Consider the following 21404-nt stretch of genomic DNA (forward strand, 5'->3'; position numbering starts at 1 on the left):
TTGGTGACCCCTGATTTACAGCATGGTTATGATCTATTTATTATGTGTAACTAAATGTACAGGAGCTTGCATGTGAAATGCCTTTTGTCTTGAAGCCATTGGACAAAATCAGCCCAGCTCCGTGCCAACTCCCAGAAGCCCCAACCAGTACAGCCACTGATCAGGAGGATGGGAGTTTGGCCGGAAAATTCTGGAAGACCATTGGTTCTGTATCCGAGCTCTGGAGCAACAGATTAAAAAAAAATGCTCCATCATCTATGTGACAGACCTTCAGATCCTGCTTTATTAGTTACATGCACAAAATAACCTGTTTAGGCCAATATCATTTGCATAGTGCTGTTGGTTGATTTTGGCTGTGAAGTGTTGAGCTGGCTTTTATTTCTTCAGGCCTGGAGATGGCTTGGATCCAGAGGCCCCCAGAAAAGGTCATAAGCGGGGAATCCTTTGATGTAATCTACACAGTCATTGCTTCCGACAACTTTTACCACTATTCTGTGGAAAATGGGATCCTTTCCCACAGGTGAGTCATTGAATGCAAGGTGGTCCTAGCTGTACTCCTCTTCAAGGTTTGACAAACATGGATAAGCCTGTACAACAAAACAGCCTTGACACACCTGCAATTCTTTCATACAAGTTCAGCAACCTCTGATTGTTGCAGACTATATTAACATCTGCACTTTTTGTAAATGCTACCACCCAGTGAGATATCTGGGTCACTAGGGGACTCAGAATGTTTTCATTATAGTTCACATACATGAGGGGACAAAAGCACACCTCTGAAAAATTATCTTCTTGAACTTCACCTGTAGCTGAACATAAGTACTAGTAAGCTTTTCTCCAATATTCTGCCATAGCAGGTGCTGGAAAGAGAAGCTCCCCTAAGATTAATTCAGGAGTCGTCGTCCCCCAAGATATATAAAAACAGAAGTTATTGAATTATTTTTTTCACCTCCAAATAAAGGATTGGGCAATATCGCAATCTGGTGTGAATTAGATTGGAATGACATTTCCCCCCAAATTTAATACTTAAATCACAGTGTTGTTGTTTTGAACTTGATTAAAATTGGGGAGGCTCTTCCCTGTTATGATCAAAGATATATTGTCTTAATCTCCTTTTGCCGTGATAGCTAGGCATCCTTCTTATACCTGAAAGAACATCTGGTTGATATTGCTTCCTAGCATGCTTCTGCCCTCTTTTGGCTAGTAGGTCAGGGCTGAGCCAAGAGACATGGGGCCGAGGTTTCAGGTAGCCACTGGCTTTCACACCTCCTGAATATTCCACTACAGTTCTCAGCACGAAGTAATTAAATATCAAAATCCTATAGGAATGTTGATTTGGAGAGAGGATATATTTTAAATGGTCTTTAAATAATATGAATTTTTTTATTTTTATTTTTGCCCAAGAAATCACAGGATTGATGCAGAAACGGCGGGTTTATGGGTGAAGCTGTGTGAAAGTGACAGAGACCAGATTTGACTGCTCTTGATTTGCTTGTCTTTAGGGGGATTTTGAAATTATGATCTTCCTAACTATACTAACACCAATATGCAGGGCCAGCCCAGGACGTTGTGCTGCTTCTGGCAAAACCAAAAATGCCTACCACCGTGCCTGGCTGCCTCTGCCAACCTCTGCCGCTGCCCCCCTGCCACAGCTCGCTGCCTGGCCACTTCCTATTCCACCACCCACTGCCTCCTTTGCAGTGGGCACAAAGGAGGAAATTGCAGGCAATGGCAAAGGGTGTGGGTGGGTGTGGAGGAGGCAGCCACAGTGGTGAGTTGTGGCATGGGTGGGCCGCCACCTGAGGTGACCTCCTCCCCTCGCCTCATGAGTGGCCCTACCAAGATGTCTACATGTTGAATACTCCGGAAAAAACAATCTCGGTAGAGGGCCTTCTCGGTAGTGGCGCCCGCCCTGTGGAACGCCCTCCCACCAGATGTCAAAGAGAACAACAACTACCAGGCTTTTAGAAGACATCTGAAGGCAGCCCTGTTTCGGGAAGCTTTTAATGTTTGATGTATTATAGTATTTTAATATTCTTTTGGAAGCCGCCCAGAGTGGCTGGGGAAGCCCAGCCAGATGGGCGGGGTATAAATAATAAATTATTATTATTATTATTATTATTATTATTATTATTATTATTATCTCTCAAAGGACCTGTTGATGGCATTTTACCATTGTACTGTAGAGAGTGTATTAACTTATTGTCTGTGTGTGGTTTGGGAGCTGCACGGTCAAGGAAAAACAATGCTGTCCAGGGTTGTAAAGACTGCAGAGAGAAATTCCCACTTTGGATCAAATCTATGCTTCCAGCTGTCATAAGAAAGCTGCAGAGATAGTGCAGGATAGTGCGCACCCCGGAAATGATCTCTTTCAGCTTCTACCTTCTGGAAGAAGGTACAGGGTTATAAAGACTAGGACTAGCCGCCTAAGAAACAGTTTCTACCCAAATGAGATTTTGGTTTTAAATGCATTGTAAGGCATCTGTATGAGAGTATGTTGTATTTAAAAATGGGGTATCAGAGTTTTTAGGGGGCTAACCAGGTTGGGATAGCTGGGATAGCAGGCTTGTTGGTTTTTGAATGTTTGATGTAGATTTTTTCAATTTCGTTGTTCTGTATGGGACAATGACAATAAAGATTATATCGTATCATATCATATCATATCGTATCGCATCGTATTGAAATTGATTTCAAAGTAAGCTTTGTCTCTGGGTTCTTTTTTTCTTTTCTTTTTTAAGTGATGCAATGGCTGCCAAAATATTCTGTGAGGAACAAGAGTGCCCTTCCAACTGGAAAGATGCAAATGGAGAGAACTGCTGTGTCCATCATGCGAACATTCACTCTTGCCCGTTGGCCTTCATGGTTAGTACAAGCCACTGTGAGAACAGGATGCTGGATTAGATATAGCAGACTCGTCTCATGTTCTTGTGATCTTACGGTTAGCTGATCTGAGGGATGTCCCCACTACGCTCTCCACGCTAGACTACTCCCTGCAATAGGGAAATGGTAATATGAGGATCCACTGCACTCTTCTGATCCCTGGCTGCTTTGAGCACTTGAAATGTGCTATATAAATGCAAAGCCCTTTTCTCCGTCTTCTTTAGAAAGAAAAGGGGGAAAGTTATTCTTTGTGAACAGGCTTTTCCGGCTCTCCCTGCTTTTCGTTCTGAGGATGGGAAGGTTTTTTGCGAGTTAACCAAAAGGACACCGTTCTAGCCATCGGTTATTAAAGTTTCATTTTGGTGCAGATATTTTATGCTTCCCTGCTTAGATGGAACTGAATATGAAGGCTAAGAGGAATGTGGCTTTGTGATACAGAACACTCTTATATTGAGATAACTCTGTTCGGCTAAGTACGAGCTATTTATACACCCTGGTGTCTTTTGCACGATTCTTTCCTTTCATACTTTTACCTTTGCTTGCAGGAGCCATCTGCATTTTGGTATAACACAAATGGAGAGAAGTACATGGGGCTATCTGACATTAGCCACCAGAAATAAGCCATCCTTCCCCTACCCCCCACCCCCGCTAAAACCTTAAGTCTTTTGTATTGTCTATTTTAGCACAATATAGTGAACATAATCCTTGTTGGTTACAGCTGGCTGGGAAATGAGAATCTTTGAAAATACTTACTCAAAATAGACTTTGTCCCCGCCCCACACAAAAATCTGTGGAAGAGCTGTCAGAACATGTTAAACTTCAAAGAAAATAAGCTGCAGAGAATCCTCTGTAAGGGAAGTATATGGGCAAAATTCACTTCTTATATGCCTTTTACTGAAGGAAATATAGAGGAGCTACCACTGCAAAGATGGCCATTTACACATCACCAAAAAAGAGAACAAAGGGTAACGCAGATTTGCATGGATTTTTCATCTGCTAAATTAATTTGTAGGTGCAGAGGCAAATTCAGAAATAATCACTGCATGTTATTTAAAAATACAAAGCAGCTTATCATATTGATGAAGAATGAGACAAGGGGGCCTCTGTAACTGCTTAGTGTGCTGTCCAAGTCCCTGCTCTCTCTTCTTCTGGTTCTTTATGTTTAAACTAGACTTCAGGGGCAGATTTAAGGCAGTGCAAGCAGTGTGGTTGCACCAGGTGCACAGCCAAGGAGGACACCTTCTCAGAGCTCTGTAAACACTTGCCTAGCTTCGGGAAGGAGGCTTGAGGGCTCTGACAGGGTGAAAGAGTCTTTCTGCCTCCTTCCCAAAGCTGGCCAAGTGTTTACTGGGCTTTGGTAGGAGGGCTCTAGGATTCTGCCAGAGCCTTTCACCTCCTTCCCAAAGCTTGGCTTAAGATAGAGCCATGAGAGCTGGGGGGAGGGCATCAAATGGCCTTGCACAGGGCAGCATATTACCAAGGTCCACCCCATAGACTTGGATCAGGCAGCCCTTCAAACAGAGCAGGGGTGGGGAAACTTTGGGCATCCAGATGTTTCTGAACTACAACTCCCATGATCCCTAGCCATTGGGGCTGGTGGAATTGCAGTTCTGCAAGCAAAACAATCTAAGGCTGTCAACGGATGACCCATAGAGAGCTTTCTGGGAGATAAAAGGGCCTCTCACCATTGTGCTAAAATGTCAATGTCGTGTTTAAAATGTCAGGGCGGAACAAAAGCTTACCAAAATTTTAGTTCTGACCGTGACATTTTAACTTTTCCATTGAGCCATCTGGAGGGGGGGAGGGTTGGATTTTGAATTTGAAACTTTGAAATATTCATGGGCAATTTGAATGGGGAATTCTAAGATAACTTGATTTTGCAACCATGTGGTCTAACTTCAATTCAGTAACCTTTAAAGCCCAAAATGACCTGGGTGTAGGATAGCTTATGTAATAACAATTGTACAGTAGATCCCTATTTGCCACCTTTTCCATATGATTTGCTCATGCTGGGAGACATTGCCATGGCTTATCCAAACTTAGGCTGGTGGTTTTGAGGAGAAGGACTTTCTGTGTAGTGGTACCCACTGTCTAGAACTTCTCCTAAGGGAAGCTTGCTATGTCTCTTCTCCTTTATCCTTCAGGAGGTTAGCTGAAGTGTTTTTATTCTAGAGGGCTATAGGGCCAGTTGATGTTTGATATTATTGTACTGTGTTTTAAATCAGGGATAGCCAATATGGTACCCTCTAGAGATATTGAGGACAACAGTTCCCATCATTTCTGACCATTGGCCATACTGACAGGGGATGATGGGAATTGTAGTCCAAAACATCTGGAGAATACCCCTTGGCTACTCCTCTTGAGAAGTATTCTTATGTGTTGGTATGATGTTTTCGTATTTTGTAAACAGCTTTTTGCATTCTGTAAAGTTGAGACACACATCAACTGGCAATACTAAAACTAAAATAATTTAAGCTTTCAAGAGCACTGAAACTCATGGTCCTGGAGGTTAGGTGAGATGCAAAATTGGAAATTACAAATAAAAATGGCAGATACTTAAAACATTTCATCTGACATGCGAGAATACTAAATGTACCCAAAAGGGCTGAAAAAATGAAGCCTAACTGCATAATTCACTTTAAGTTATCGGGGCGTTATCCAGAATTGCACTAAGGCTGATTATATATTCCCCTTTCTTAAGCACAGAATGTGACATTTAAATTCATTTCCAACTAAAGTTTGCTGTTACACGAACCTCTAAAAGACTATTTACATGACACTGAAGGTGTATTGTTTAATTTAATCTGCTTGGCAAAAGGGGAAAGGTGGCATTTGTGGACCATGGATCCCAGACGATGGCCAAATATTCACCCACACCAAGTCTACTGCGGGCAAAATGACACAGAGAAACTGGACTGCCAAGGTAAATAAGGTTTAATTCTCCTCACGGACTCTGTTTCACTCTCTTTCGGACTGCTGGGCAAAAGCCTGAATTACCGTATTTTTTGCTCTATAAGAATCACTTTTTCCCTCCTAAAAAGTAAGGGGAAATGTGTGTGCGTCTTATGGAGTGAATGCAGGCTGCGCAGCTGTCCCAGAAGCCAGAACAGCAAGAGGGATTGCTGCTTTCACTGCACAGCGATCCCTCTTGCTGTTCTGGCTTCTGAGATTCAGAATATTTTTCTTCTTGTTTTCCTCCTCCAAAAATTAGGTGCGTCTTGTGGTCTGGTGCGTCTTATAGAGCGAAAAATACGGTATCTATTATTCCCCTTTGCCAGCCTGGTGCCCTCTAGATATCTTGGACTACAACTCCTGTGCTGGTTGCAGCTGATGGGAGTTGTAGTCAAAAACATCTGGGCTCGGTAGGCCACAGTGGAAATTTGGCTAGCTTAGCAGCTGCTCGGTACATTATGCTCTCTCTCTTTTAATTGCTGCACCAAGAAGAACTGACCACATTTATGTCTCAAGAGCTCCAGCCTACATTTAAGCAATTGTTGCATTGAATGAATATTCATTACATCTAAAGTAGAAATGGCCAAGTATCAGTCTAGTATTGTGATTATGGCACAACATGGGGTTAACCCCCCCACACCTAAGTTGACTCTGGGTTTGATGTAGCAATTTTATATATATATGGAAACCTGTAGATTTCTAGATGTTGTTGGACTCCAAATCCCATCACCTCTAGTTAGCATGGTCAGTGGTTTGGTATGATGGGATATGGAGTCCAAAAACATCTGTAGGGTCACAAATTCCCCATCGTCAGTGTACATCATGCAGCTATTAGGGCAGCTTGACTTAATGTGGGCAGTGGCTTTCTGAATTAGCGAACTCTTTAAAGTCCTTTCACAGGAATTATTAAAAAGCACAGTGGAGTAGGGCACTGTGATGTTGCTGAAAATGTTCAAGAAAAGGGCTCCCCCTTTCACTTAGCTAGATCCAGGTTCATTTAGTTATTCAATATTTCTTCACGCAGCATTCAGAATACATGACTCAAGATGTGGTGATAGCCTCTAGCTTAAAAGGAAATTCGACAAATTCTAAGAGGGTTGGCTATTAGCTATGATAGATCAATCAAATCTACATAGCGTGTCTGGAATACTGTGTCCAGTTCTGGGCACTGCAATTTAGGAAGGATATTGATAAGCTGGTTGTGTGCAGAAGGAGACGATGAAGGTTCTGGAAACCAAGCCCTATGAGGAACGTAAGTTGAAGAAGTTTGGTATGTTTAGCCAGGAAAAGAGAGACTGAGATGAGATATGATAGCCACCTTCAAATATCTAAAGGGGTTGTCACATGGAGAATGGCGCAAGCTCTGGAGGGTAGGACTCAAACCAACAGCTTCAAGTTTCCAGAAAGGGGATTCCGACTAAACATCAGGAAAGACTGTCTGACAGTAGGAGCTGTTTGACAGCGAACAGTCTCTCTTGAGAGGTGGTGGCCACCCAACCTCTCTTAAAAACCTCCAAGAAAGGAGAGTCAATGTTTTGAAACAGAGGTTGGATAGCCATCTGTAATGGATGCTTTAGCTGAGATCCCTGTATTGCCAGGGGTTGGACTCGATAACCCATATGGTCCCTTCCAACCCTACGATTCTTTGATTCTATGAGTGAAATGCTATCCCTGCAGATAACAAATGCTGGGGACTAACAGGGGGAAGGTGACCATCTCCACAACCCTCCTCGGGAGACTGTAGAGGCATCTGGGTGGCCAATGGCAATCTGGACTAGAATGGTTCTCACTGATCTCATTGAGTTGCTGTTCTTCTCTTTCTCTTCCTCCATCTTGCTTGCCTTGCAGGTAGTCCTGGTGCATGTGGGCATGACCTCTCTCATTGCGCACATCAGGGTTGGGAGAATGCAGGCTGCTTTGGAAGCCCAAACCATGGTCCTCCCAGCAGTAGGTATGCTACAAAACGGTGGAGGTGGTGAGTGAAAGCGTTCAGAGAATGCTTGCGCTTCTGCTGCTAGGAAGACTGGAGGGACCTGAAGATTCATTAGAACTTAATGTATCATTTCCCACATCACTGGGAATCTTCCTTGTTCTTGCTTGTGCAAAGAATGACAATTGTACAAAAGATTCATTGTGTCATGGGCTTGATCGCCAATGCCAGAACCATTGGTTTCAGGCAGCGCACGTCATGCTGGATGTTGGGATGTCAACTTCCCCTCTTGACTGAAGAGCCTCGGACATCTGTCAGTAAAGACATATTTTGATAGAAGTCCTGTTTTTAAGGAGGGTAATAAAGAATAAATTATTATTTATACCCCGCCCATCTGGCTGGGTTTTCCCAGCCACTCTAGGCAGCTCCCAACAGAATATTAAAACCACTATAAAACATCAAACATTAAAAAACTTCCCTAAACAGGGCTGCCTTCAGATGTCTTCTAAAAGTCAGATAGTTGTTTATTTCCTTGACATCTGATGGGAGGGCGTTCCACAAGGCAGGCGCCACTACAGAGAAGGCCCTCTGCCTAGTTCCCTGTAGCTTCACTTCTCGCAGTGAGGGAACTGCCAGAAGGCCCTCGGTGCTGGACCTCAGAGTCCAGGCTGAACGATGGGGGTGGAGACGCTCCTTCAGGTATACTGGGCCGAGGAGGGACCCTTTTCCCTTTGATCAGGCTCAGCCACAAAGGAATATCCTGGTGCCATGCTAATGTATTATTAATTCCGAAATCTCTTTCTCTTTGTGCTCAGTCTGTGGGGATGACATCTGTGAGGATGACGAGGGCTGCTCCACGTGCCCGGCTGACTGTGGTGAATGTCCGTTGGCGACAGACATCAGGATCGCAATTGCCTTACCAATATGTCTGGTCTGCACCGGCTTTATTCTGACAGTCGTGGTACGCGTTAAGTAGAACTTCACCGTCGCTCAACTGCTCTCCTCCATGCTTTCCCCACTCTCTTGTCTGGTCCCACTTACTTAATCTTCATTTTATAATGCAACGCAGCATAAACACAAGTTCTACTTCTTTGCTGCCCTCTTGGGTGTAACTGGATGAGAAGCAGCCATCGCTGGCTCTGCCTCACAGGGCAAGACGCATTCCAAAATAGGCAGTTGTTACCTCTTGAGTGTGCCTCCTAGGAGATTGTCTGACAGCTGAGGACACTTCCTTCTTTGTTGTGTTTGCAACGCAAACTGTCTCTCTGCTTTGTGAAGTTGCAGAAGGGGACTTGGCAATGGATAATGTTTGCCTCAGATTCTGTCTGTAGGCATTTTTTTCTAGCTGGTAGGAGATAACTGAAGAAATCTGACTCTCAGTCTTTCAGATAAACACTATGGGGGGGGGAGAAAAAGTAAATGTTTCTTTTGCCCCCCACTCAAAATGATGATGATGATGATTATGTGAAGCACCGATGGTGCAATAACCTGTCATGTGAATTTTACCAGTGTCAGGAATTCAAGAGAAACCAGTCTAAATCTCTGCTTATAGATTTCTGAAACATTAAGTAGTATGTAAAACAACAACAACAACTTATTTATTTATACCCTGCCCATCTGGCTGGGTTTCCTCAGCCACTCTGGGCAGCTCCCAACAGAATATTAAAAACACGATAAAACACCAAGCATTAAAAACTTCCCTAAACAGGGCTGCCTTCAGATGTCAGATAGTTGTTTATTTCCTTGACATCTGATGTGAGGGCGTTCCACAGGGCGGGTGCCACTACCGAGAAGGCCCACTGCCTGGTTCCCTGTAGCTTCACTTACCACAGGGAGAGAACCACCAGAAGTCCCTCGGAGCTGGAACTCAGTGTCTGGGCTGAACGATATGGGTGGAGACGCTCCTTCAAGTATCCTTCAGGTATCCTTCAAGCCGTTAAGGACCGCCTCTCCCCATGTAAACTGTCACAGACTCTGCCTTCATGATCTGAGGCCCTTATTTGTGTGCCCCCTTCATGTGAGGTCCAAAGGGTGTCAACATGAGAATGGGCCTTTTCTGTGGTGGCCCCATTTTTCTGAATGCTCTCCCCAGGGAGGTTCACCTGGCGCCTTCATTACACATCTTTAATCGCCAGGTGAAAACATTCCTCTTCAACCAGGTCTTGGGCTGATTAATATTGTACAGCCTTTTAAATGTGTCTGTGGGAAGGTGGGGGGGGGGTATTGTTTTGCTGTTCTCATGCTTTTATCCTGTATTTTATACTGTGAACCACCCTGAGATCTTATGATGAAGTGCCTAGGGATGAATTTGCCCTGTCATGCTTTCTTTAGTGGTTCCAGTACCAAAAGCAAAAAATGTTTTGGGATGAAAGCTGGATCATAGACTTCAGTTGCATCAAACAAGGTCTGTAAGTATTAGTATCATTAGTATCATCATTATCATCTCATAGAAATGACTCAAAGCAACTGAAACACTAAAGCCAATTACAATAAATACCGTATTTTTCCATGTATTAGACGAGGTTTTTTGACTCAAAAATCATGTCAAAAAACTGGGGTCGTCCTATACATGAATAGTGTGGGGGGGGAGCTGTGGTAGGTGTGCGCTCTAGGAAGCTCAACAACTTTGGACCATCTCCCCTCATTTTCTTTAAATTTAGCTCCCCCCCCCCAAAAAAAAATAGGGAGCGTCTTATACATGGAGACATCTTTTACACAGAAAAATATGGCACTATGTATAAAAACCTAATAGTTTCTTGTATTAATCAGAATAGGAAAGAATAGGGAAGATCTTTACACATGAGATCAATACTTTCTGCACTAAGAAATGCAAACCGAAATGGAGTGTGTAAAATTTAACCATATACAGTGGTACCTTGGGTTACATACGCTTCAGGTTACAGACTCCGCTAACCCAGAAATAGTACCTTGGATTAAGAACTTTGCTTCAGGATGAGAACAGAAATCGTTCTCTGGTGGCATGGTGGCAGCAGGAGGCCCTACTAGCTAAAGTGGTACTTCAGGTTAAGAACAGTTTCAGGTTAAGAACAGACCTCTGGAACGAATTAAGTTCTTAACCCGAGGTACCACTGTACTGTAAGAAAATGACATCAGGAAAAGCCCTATGAGATCAGACAAAGGGCCCATTCCCTTGCACAGGGCACAGGGGGCAAGGGGGCCTTGCCTCCTTCCCAAGCCTAGTAAGCGCTGGGCTTTGGGAAGAAGGTGTGAGGGATCTGACAGCTTCTAAAGCCCTCTTTCCTCCTTCCCAAAGCCTTGTTAGCACTTGCCCAGCTTTGGGAAGGAGGCAGGTGGGCTCTAGGAACCTGCCAGAGCCTAAGGCCTCTTTACCAAAGCCTGGTGTCTCCCTTACCCGGTTTTGGGAAGGTGGCTTTTATTGAAGTGAGGGTAGCGAAATCTCAGCTAAGGAGCTCAAATCATATATATGACAGGCACCCTTCTTTGGAAATTAAACCAATGTCCACACTTCAACTTGTAGTAACTTATAGATGAATTAAAACATAGTATTTACAGCCGCATGCTTCTCCAAGCATGGGCTTACAGTCTCTTCTTTTAGCTTCCAAACAACTGTATTTTCCTCCCTTTCCAGAGCTCAGCACTCAGCCGTTTGTATCTCACTTAGGTCATACCTTGCAGCTCCTATGGGAGATTTCCACTTTTACCTTCTCCTGCAGCTCTGGTATCTTTCCTTCAAGCAGAGAAGAAGTACTCCAACACTCCATTCAACTTAGCAGTGTTCACAGTGGATTCTATAACAAATTCATCTTGCTTCCCATAAAATGGAGTTTCTCTTTCACTAGATACCTCCCATGTGACCAACACTAGCCAATCACACGAGAACTACTTCAGAACTCTCTAGAATTCAGTTACCAACCAAATCAAATTTAAATACATAGTAAAGCATGCAAGCATTTACAATTTCAGTGAATTAAATTACTATACTTAACAGCTTTGGGCTGTGGGGAGCATCAAATATTACCAAGGTCTGCCCCTGTTTGGATGGCTTTCAGTTATCACCTGCTCCTAAGCCTTTCCAGGAGAAGGAATTTCAGCAGCTGCTAGTTTATTAAGCCAGAAGTGGCATTTGATACGATCTGGGAAGCCCTCTGAAACCAACTATGTAGCCTGCCTTTCTTAAGCTGATGGATGGAGGGGAATGTCAACTTTAAACATAATAAATCATTTTGAGTATGAGTACTTCATACAAGAGTTTATGGTTTTAATGTAATATATTAACAGCACTTTCAGTTCGTGATTTGATTCCTCTTTTTTCAATTATTTGTGGATTTGTTTTTTGGTTTTGATGCGACTTTGCTGCCCTCCACACATCAGAGACCCAGCTAACGAACTTGTTCTGCTGAAAGCTAACAAGACCAGACAAAACTATTAGTGCTACTGTCAGCATGGATCTAGCAAAAGAAAACACCCCAAATTGGGAGGCATAAATTTAGCATTCAGAAAGGATAAGCAGGCAAAAGAGATGATAACACTGTTAATTAAAATATCTGGAAACGTAGACATAAATATGCAAATCTGACAGGGAAGAAGTAGCGACGGACAGAGATGTGCAGAAAGACGAAAAGATGAAACAGTAAAGAAATTAGGAAGCTAATCTTGGCTTTTATATAAAAAAAAATAATTATGCAAAGCCAAGTGTTTCATCATTATGTTGAGTCTGAAAAGTGTGTGTGTCGAATAACCCAGATGGCTGCAATAAAATAAATTCTGATGCCTTATCTTCACTGTATTAAAAGCATGACAACCAAATGATTCAGAATTTTAACCGTGTATGTAAGCCAACCTTTAAAAAATTCAGAAAGCTATGCAGACCCTTCTATATGATGGGTCAATTCATCATCACTCTTTGGCACACTGCTAGCAGAGAACAAACACTCAAATGGTACTCTTCCTTGGCAATCACTCGTAGCCAAGTAAGATTGTCTTCCATAATCATGGTCTCAAAAGTGAGTCTGTAAGTGACTGTGGAGACCAATTCTGGATCCACACGTCCTTCCACAGTGGGGACATAGGTTTCCAGATGGGAGTTGATCAGGTGACCAGATGGGAGTTAACCAGTTCAATAAAGTTGATGTTGAAGAATCATTGCTTCGACACTGGTGATCTTTTTAGATTTGCCTTGAGAGTCTTTGAACCTCTTTTGTTGACCTCTCCTCTCCTCAAATGGTACTAGAAAGGTACCAGCAAACAATTTCCAGATTTAATCCTGGAATCATAATAATGTTCAAGTCTTCTCGCCAATGTGCATTCAACCAACCTACATCTAATTTCCTGTTTCATCAGAATACATGGCAAGGACTGCGATGGGGAGCACCCTGAGTGTGCCACTTCGACCCAGCGCCTCCAATACCAGCTGCCTCACGACACTGAGCTCCTGTACAGCAGCTGCCAACGCTTCCAAGATGAACTATTTTACGCAGACGGGGATCTAGTAGGTGTATTTTGCAGTCCTTTCACTCTGTTCTGTTACTGGAACATAGGAAGCTGTCTTATGCTGAGTCAAGCCTAGGCTCCGTCAAGCTCCATAATGAGGCTGCTGCGTCAGACCAAAGGCCTGCCCAGTTCAGCTTCCTGCTTCCCACAGTGGCCAAGCAATTGCTGTCATGAAAAGTTCATAATTTCTCCCTGGTGCCAATGGGAGATCTCCTCCCAATGCAAATAATGCTTCCAGCGATGGGATTTTCCTCAGGGGAGGAAAGCATCAAATTCTCCTCGCTGCAGTGACCCTGATAATTTCTGTTCCCCCACAGCTGCTGCTATTTGCATATTAAATACAAAGGCACATGGTTTGGCCAGCCGCTGTTAAGCTCACTAGTGACTCAACTACATCAGTCAAAAAGCAGTGTTTTGAATGCATTATAAACATGCAACACCAGATGGCACTGGAGAGTAAAAAAAAAATTCTATGCGATTTTCCATAGCGTTTTTTTCCCTAACTTACTTATAGTGGGGTTTTTTCCCCTGTGTGTCGATCCACCCTAGGTGAACTATGGCTTGTTGCCACCTCTCAGTCTATCTCACAGGGCTCTTGTGAGGATTAAAGAGAAAAGAAGAAGAACAATGTATTGTGGGTTTTTTTGCACCACAGATAATATAACTGTAATAGATAAATATACGGAGGGGTTGTGAGTTTTTTATTTACTTCTGGTTGCTAAACAACTGTCTTTGCCTTCTTCCAGTGATGGTAGAACAGTGGCCATCAAGAAAATAATGAACAAGACGTTTACGCTCACTAGGACCATCCGTAAAGAAGTCAAACAAGTAAGGTAAGCTACATTTAAAAGAGTTCTGGGTGCCTTTATAGATATGAACACAAGTGTGTGCTCCTTAAATTTGAATTCACTATCCACTTGTTTCAAAAAGTGAACTGAGACCTATATTGCCTTTTCTGGCATGTTTAACTGTGTGTTTCAGGATCAACTCCAGTGTTCCCCAACCTTGGGCCTCCAGCTGTTTTTGGACTACAACTCCCATCATCCCTCGCTAGCAAGACCAGTGGTCAAGGATGATGGGAATTGTAGTCCAAAAACAGCTGGAGGCCCAAGGTTGGGGAACACTGAACTAGACAACCTGTCCTATGATATATTGTATGTGCTGAAGGCATGCTAAGAAGTCCTTCCCGCATCCCTTCTTGTTTCGAAGCCAGCAGCAGTCTCTGAATGGCTGAGAGAAACAGGGGTGGACCTTGGTAATATGCTGCCCCCTTGAGGCCATTTGATGCCCTTCCCCCAGCCCTCACAGCACCAGCTTAATCTGGGTTTGAGGAATTTATTTCCCCAGCCACTCTGGGTGCCTCCCAACAGAATATTAAAAACATGATAAAACATCAAACCTTAAAAACTTCCCTAGACAGGGCTGCCTTCAGATGTCTTCTAAAAGTCAGATTTATTTCCTTGGCATCTGATGGGAGGGCATTCCACAGGGCGGGTGCCATTACCGAGAAGGCCCTCTGCCTGGTTCCTAGTAGCTTCACTTACCGCAGGGAGGGAACTGCCAGAAGGCTCTCGGCACTGGACCTCACCGGGCTGAACGATGGGGGTGGAGACGCTCCTTCAGGTATAGAAATGTGGGCCTTTTTTATGGAGCAGGGGGTGGAGGAGAGACAAAAATAAATACTTTAATTCTCAGGAAATGAACCCATGTGACAGAAGCCAAGAGTCCATGGCGTGATCTTGAGCCACGTGGTCAAATAAGAGTCCCTTCTAATAAATGAGAAAAAGTAAAGACTTCACTACCAGTGGAACCTCCCACAATTGGTTTCCCATTTTGGCTCAACTCTTTTTGTCTCCATCTCTATCTCCCTCACTCCTTACATATCCCATTCCTCTCTCTGCTGCTCATTCACAACTGATCAGAAGTTCTGTGGGCCCTCTAATGATCCAGGAGTGGCCAACATGGTTCTCTCTTGATGATGTTAGACTACAACTCCCATCATCCATTACTGTTGGCTACGTTGGCTGGCGTTGATGGAAGCTGCAGTCCAGAAGTTTCTGGGGAACCTCAAGTTGGCTGCACCTGTGTACTGTGCTTTTTAAAAAACATATATACGTTTAAGGGTACTCTCATTTTCCTACTCATATTGAAATACTGCCCCTCAGTGGGGCCAAACTTACCGTATTTTTCGCTCCATAAGACACACTTTTTTCCTCCTAAAAAGTAAGGGGAAATGTCTGTGCATCTTATGGAGCGAATGTGTGGTCCCTGGCAGCGGTGGAGCTGAGGACTTTGGTTACCGGAGCAGCGGGGGCGTGGCACATCGCCCGTTAGAGCATCCTAATGGCGGCACCCGCGCGAGGGGGCGGGGAGAGGCGAGGCGGGGAAAGAGGGCTTTAGAACACTCCTTAGAGTTCCCTCCATCTGAGGGGCTCTGTGACTTGCATAAGAGCAGCCAGGAGCCAGCTCAGAGGGGGTTCTTTCTCCCTCACACACTCTGTCAAATTGAGCCCGGGAGCTTTTTTCTTGCTTTCCTCCTCTAAAAACTAGGTGTGTCTTATGGTCAGGTGCAAGGGATGCGGGTGGCGCTGTGGGTTAAACCACAGAGCCTAGGACTTGCCAATCAGAAGGTCGGCGGTTCGAATCCCCATGACGGGGTGAGCTCCTGTTGCTCGGTCCCTGCTCCTGCCAAACTAGCAGTTCGAAAGCACGTCAAAGTGCAAGTAGATAAATAGGTACCGCTCCGGCGGGAAGGTAAATGGCGTTTCCGTGCGCTGCTCTGATTCGCCAGAAGCAGCTTAGTCATGCTGGCCACATGACCCGGAAGCTATATGCCGGCTCCCTCGGCCTATAGAGCGAGATGAGCGCTGCAACCCCAGAGTCGGTCACGACTGGACCTAATGGTCAGGGGTCCCTTTACCTTTACCTTTATGATCAGGTGCGTCTTATGGAGTGAAAAATATGGTAGATTCACAAAATGTTTAGGGGTATGTGCACCCCTGCGTCCCCCCAGAAAAAAGCACTGTGTCCATCTATAGCAGCTTTTGGGAGCTAGGACACACACACACATATACACACACAAATTTACAGACCAATCCTATACATATCTACTCAAAAGTAAGTCCTGCTGAGTCCAGTGGAACTTACTCCCAGTAAGTGGGTTACAGGCTTACATATAGTTTCGACTCCCAAGCAACTACTTCACAGTGGCTATGGAGTTGTTCTGGGGCTCAAGCCCGAAGTCCCTTCTGAAGGAGAGGCTTCTCTTGCAAGGGAAAGTGTCCAAAATGCAACGTTGTTTTCTTAGAAAGTATATGGCACAACCCAATTTCTGCCTGCTTGTCACAGAGAACTGGACCACCCAAACCTCTGCAAATTCATTGGAGGCTGTATTGAAGCGCCAAATATTGCCATAATCACGGAATACTGCCCTAAAGGAAGTTTGACTGATGTGCTGCTCAATGAAGACATCCCTTTAAACTGGGGCTTCAGGTGAGAGAAAGGTGACAAAGGTGGAAGTCAATGCTGGCATTTTCCTCACAGTTACTGCTTGGGATGAGTGAAATCTGTCAATTTCGGTTTCTCATTTTCTCTCTCTCTCTCTCTCTCTCTCTCTCTCTCTCTCTCTCTCTCTCTCTCTCCCCCCCCCCCCCGTCTTAAATTTAGTTCTGCACCTCTGTTTGTTTGTTCATTTGTTTGTTTTAATTCTCATGGAAGTTCACCCACATTTTAGTCCAAATTTCTTCTGATATGTGATTGTTTATTGTGGAAGCTGCCTTGTAAGGGTTTGCGTTCCTGACACCCCCAAAATTGGTGAGCTTTTTTAAGATAGCCACCTAAATTGTGGAGCTTTTTTTAACCAAGGTTGTTGAGCCAAAGTGTTGTAGGAAGGAGAATTGGGGACACCTCACCCACCCACTGAAAGGCCCAAAGCCGGCATGTTCAGAATACCTGGAGAGGGCCGTGTGCACAAGGTAACAGCACTGAGGAAGAATTGCCTGATGACCTGCTCGCCATCCTGTTGATATATATCAGGGGTCGGCAAGTCTTACCGGGCATGGGCCGGATCACTCCCATGGAGATCCTCCATGGGCCTGGCCAGCGCAGCGCAACAGCAGCAATCACATATGTGCATGTCTGTGGCACCGGAAATTGCTTCTGCACATGCCCAGATGCCCAAAATCACACCTGTGCAGAAGCAATTTTCAGCATCTGGGTATGTGCAGAAGCGATTTCCGGAGCCGCGGAAGAGAGTTGGTACCAAAAAATGCAAACCATGTCATACCTCACCCCAATATTCTCTCAGGATCCTGAGTGGCTGGTCTTTATAGGCTAACAGTAAGATGGTTTCTGTTCCCAACAGAAGTAGCATCAGTTTTGTAGATTAAAAAAGAAGAAAAGAATCCATCGGAGTCCCTGCCTCCCAAGGCAGGTAGAAATAGGTGAGCAAAACAGGGAGCAGGTTTTGCAGCACTCACAGCAAAATCGTTCTTTCTTTCTTTCTTTCTTTCTTTCTTTCTTTCTTTCTTTCTTTCTTTCTTTCTTTCCTTCCTTCCTTCCTTCCTTCCTTCCTTCCTTCCTTCCTTCCTCTCTCTCCAATTCAAATTAGTTCTTTATATCGCATAACGAAAAAGAGAAGCTATAATGAATTACAACAGCATTTATAGAATGAGAGTTTTTTATATATTTTTAGAATCCATTATATTAAAGTGTTAATAACAGAAGCCAGTATTTGGCGGGGCAGAGGTTGTCTTGCTGGTGTGATTTGCATCATTCCCTTCATGGACAAATTCTCAACAGGAAAAAAAAAATGTATCTGCTATATTGATATGAGATAAGATTATATATAGATGAAATAACAACAAAGCCCTTGCTGACTTTCAGACTGATAAGAAGGTATGTGTAATCATTTCACCAGATGGTGTTTTTGATAGACTATGGGATTTTAATTACAGCGAGGCATCATTAGGTAGATAAGATGCCAGTGTGATGCTGAGCCTGAAGTGATCTTTTAAGAGTGACTGACAGAGAGAACCTTACTTTGGGATCAAATTGCTGATTAGATTTTTTGCGTGTGGGTAGGGCCATAGGGACGCGGGTGGCACTGTGGGTTAAACCACAGAGCCTAGGACTTGCCAATCAGAAGGTCAGCGATTCGAATCCCCGTGATGGGGTGAGCTCCCATTGCTCAGTCCTAGCTCCTGCCAACCTAGCAGTTCGAAAGCACACCAGTGCAAGTAGATAAATAGGTACTGCTCCAGCAGGATTGTAAACGGCGTTTCTGTGCGCTGCTCTGGTTCGCCAGAAGCGGCTTAGTCATGCTGGCCACATGACCCAGAAGCTGTACGCCGGCTCCCTCAGCCAATAAAGCAAGATGAGCGCCGCAACCCCAGAGTCGGCCACGACTGGACCTAATGGTCAGGCGTCCCTTTACCTTTACCTTAGGGCCATAGTGCAACTTTTTTTCAAAAAACAAAAACAACTGCTGTGCGTTGTTTAGGGCAGGGGTAGTCAACCTTTTTATACCTACTGCCCACTAATGTATCTTTCTTCATGGTAAAATTTCCTTACTGCCCACCAGTGCTTGATGGAAGGAGGATTCAGCTTGTGCCGTAGAACCCCCAGCCGCCCACCTAGAATCCTGAAATGCCCACTAATGGGTGGTAGGGGACCAGGTTGACAACCCCTGGTTTAGGGACTCAAGGCTCCAGCTACAAGTTCCAAGAGGTGCCATCAGCCAATGTCTTTTCTTCTCTGCATCTCGACAATAGTGTCTAGTGAAAGAAGATGCATGGTATGTTTATAAGGAATCACAGAAATCATAGAATTGTAGAGTTGGAAGGGACCCTGAGGACCGTCTAGTCCAGCAGTTCTCAACCTGTGGGTCCCCAGATGTTGTTGGACTACAACTCCCCTCATCCCTGAGCTCTGGCCTTGCTAGCTAGGGGTGATGGGAGTTGTAGTTCAACAACATCTGGGGACCCACAGGTTGAGAAAAGCCAATGGTGCCACCGCCCTTGGTATTCTCTCACTACTTCTTCGTCTATGGCTTGTGAGGGGCAAAGAACTGCAAAGAAAATCTTGTGGGGGCTGAGGAGAGCTGGGTTTCTATTCCTCGCACTGTGCAGATATTGTGCAGGATTGGGTCATGTCTGTGTTATGCATTCCAGCACCGACTGTTGGAATCACGGGAGCAGATGTTTACTGCAGTCTGTTTCCATTTGTTTTTGCTTTCACTTCTGACTTCTTTCCAAGCAAGACCAGAGAGAGGAGACATGTTTTCTTTTGCTCTGCCTTATGCTTAATAAAGGGACGTGGGTGGCACTGTGGGTTAAACCACAGAGCCTAGGACTTGCCGATCAGAAGGTTGGCGGTTCGAATCCTCGCGACAGGGTGAGCTCCCGTTGCTCGGTCCCTGCTCCTGCCAACCTAGCAGTTCGAAAGCATGTAAAAATGCAAGTAGATAAATGGGTACCACTCTGGCGGGAAGGTAAACGGCGTTTCCGTGCGCTGCTCTGGTTCGCCAGAAGTGGCTTAGCCACATGACGCCGGCTCCCTCGGCCAGTAAAGCGAGATGAGTGCCGCAACCCCAGAGTTGGTCATGACTGGACCTAATGGTCAGGGGTCCCTTTACCTTTATGCTTAATAAAGTAGCTTAGTGCTTACAACCCCAGCCTAGCTCTGACTCCATTTCATCTCTGCTGGACTCTGGATGTGTGCTCAGTGTGTCCAAGGCGTGAGTCACTATAAATCGTCAGGGAAGGCTGTCAGAACTCCCTAGAGCTGCACGCTGATGGGAGGAACAGGCTGGGAACGTTCCTGTCGTTTGCCTGGGGGTCGTCCATGCCCCCGGCTGACCCGACAGATCGGTCCCCCACAAATACTCTAGATTACTCCTCCGGATAGCATTGCACATGGAACAATGCAAGCCTAGGTTATCTGGAGGCACGTGTAAGGGATAGTTTTCAAGTACACTTTTCTGGTTTGACACCATAGAAACGATCCCTGAAATGTAAGAAGGGACCGACCTAGTGCAAGCATGAATTGAACAAGAAGAGCAAACCGTCTGTGGATTTGAGGGGGGGATAATTATTGAGACGTTTCATGGAAGCCATACTGGCAGGTCCTATTGGATGTGTGATAGGAATTTTGAGGTCTTAGATATAAGTTAAATGTTCATAAGTGTACCAACCAAGCACATACATAGATCAGCACAGGAAGACCAAGCTGGAACCATTTTGATTCTCAAACTGTCCCAAATTGACCAAATGTTTTCTCTGCAAGGTCAAAGGAATATGGAAAAGCCTCCCCATTGTCTTTTCCTTCACAAATCCTGTCTTAAGGGTATGTCTGTGTTTGAATAGGGTGTGAGCCTGTGACCTGGCCCAGGAACTAAGTATTTATCACTACAAAAATGGCCAGCTACCCAGGCAATCCAATCAAGTAACCTGCCAGACAGGAGATAAACAATGACAGGAGAAAAACAACATTCAAATTTCTGTTTTAAGACTGCCTCTTCTGTGATGTATGTATGATGTTTCTGTGGGTGGTCTTGATCTACAGGATGGGAATTTCAAAAGTCTTTATAAGGCCTTTCATGCCATTTTTCTGGGTCCTTCCTCTCTCCTGCGGGTGAGGGCAGCACCCTGTTGCAACAGATCAATAAAGATCAAGTTTACTAGTTGCTTTGCTTCTCAGTATTCTCTGGTTGGTCTCTGTTATTCTCTCCTACCAATAGGGAACCTATGTAAGGGCTCTATATGGGCTCTTGGAGACCCCATAAGGGAAAAGGGCATTTTTTCTTTACAACAGATGCAAGTCAAAATATCACTGCAATCTTTGCCCATTTGTTCCACGGAGCTCTTAAAGTGTTAGGTCCAGCCCTGTGGTTTAGTAGGCCATATTAACACCAATTATTATCCCCACCACCTTTAGGCTTTCTTTCGCCACAGACATTGCTCAGGGAATGGCGTATCTTCACCAGCACAGGATCTATCATGGGCGATTAAAGTCCACCAACTGCGTCATTGATGACCGCTGGGTTTGTAAGATTTCAGGTAAGCGGAACAAGAGCTGTTCTCTCTGTGCTATGGAAAAGTACGAGTGGATATTGCCTTATTATGGGATAGTGCTGATGTTGTTTTCGTGGTTGCCATCCCCACATCTCCTG

The 21404-nt window shown here is 44.6% G+C and overlaps 1 protein-coding gene across 1 annotated transcript in view; it reads left to right on the forward strand.

The window, feature by feature from the left end:
- Window positions 1–395: 395 nt before the first annotated feature.
- LOC310697158 (atrial natriuretic peptide receptor 1-like) overlaps window positions 396–21404 on the forward strand; it is a gene marked incomplete at its 5' end in the record, with an annotated part of 49193 nt that continues 28184 nt past the window's right edge. The window contains 10 exons of the mRNA XM_083483477.1: window positions 396–520; window positions 2739–2862; window positions 5699–5803; window positions 7681–7807; window positions 8578–8723; window positions 10094–10166; window positions 13085–13232; window positions 13981–14067; window positions 16583–16726; window positions 21170–21291. Coding sequence (XP_083339603.1) covers window positions 396–520; window positions 2739–2862; window positions 5699–5803; window positions 7681–7807; window positions 8578–8723; window positions 10094–10166; window positions 13085–13232; window positions 13981–14067; window positions 16583–16726; window positions 21170–21291 — 1201 coding nt within the window. The remainder of the gene's footprint in view (window positions 521–2738; window positions 2863–5698; window positions 5804–7680; window positions 7808–8577; window positions 8724–10093; window positions 10167–13084; window positions 13233–13980; window positions 14068–16582; window positions 16727–21169; window positions 21292–21404) is intronic.

This window comes from Podarcis liolepis, assembly GCF_965112155.1.
Source record: "Podarcis liolepis genome assembly, chromosome: 17".
NCBI lineage: Eukaryota > Metazoa > Chordata > Lepidosauria > Squamata > Lacertidae > Podarcis > Podarcis liolepis.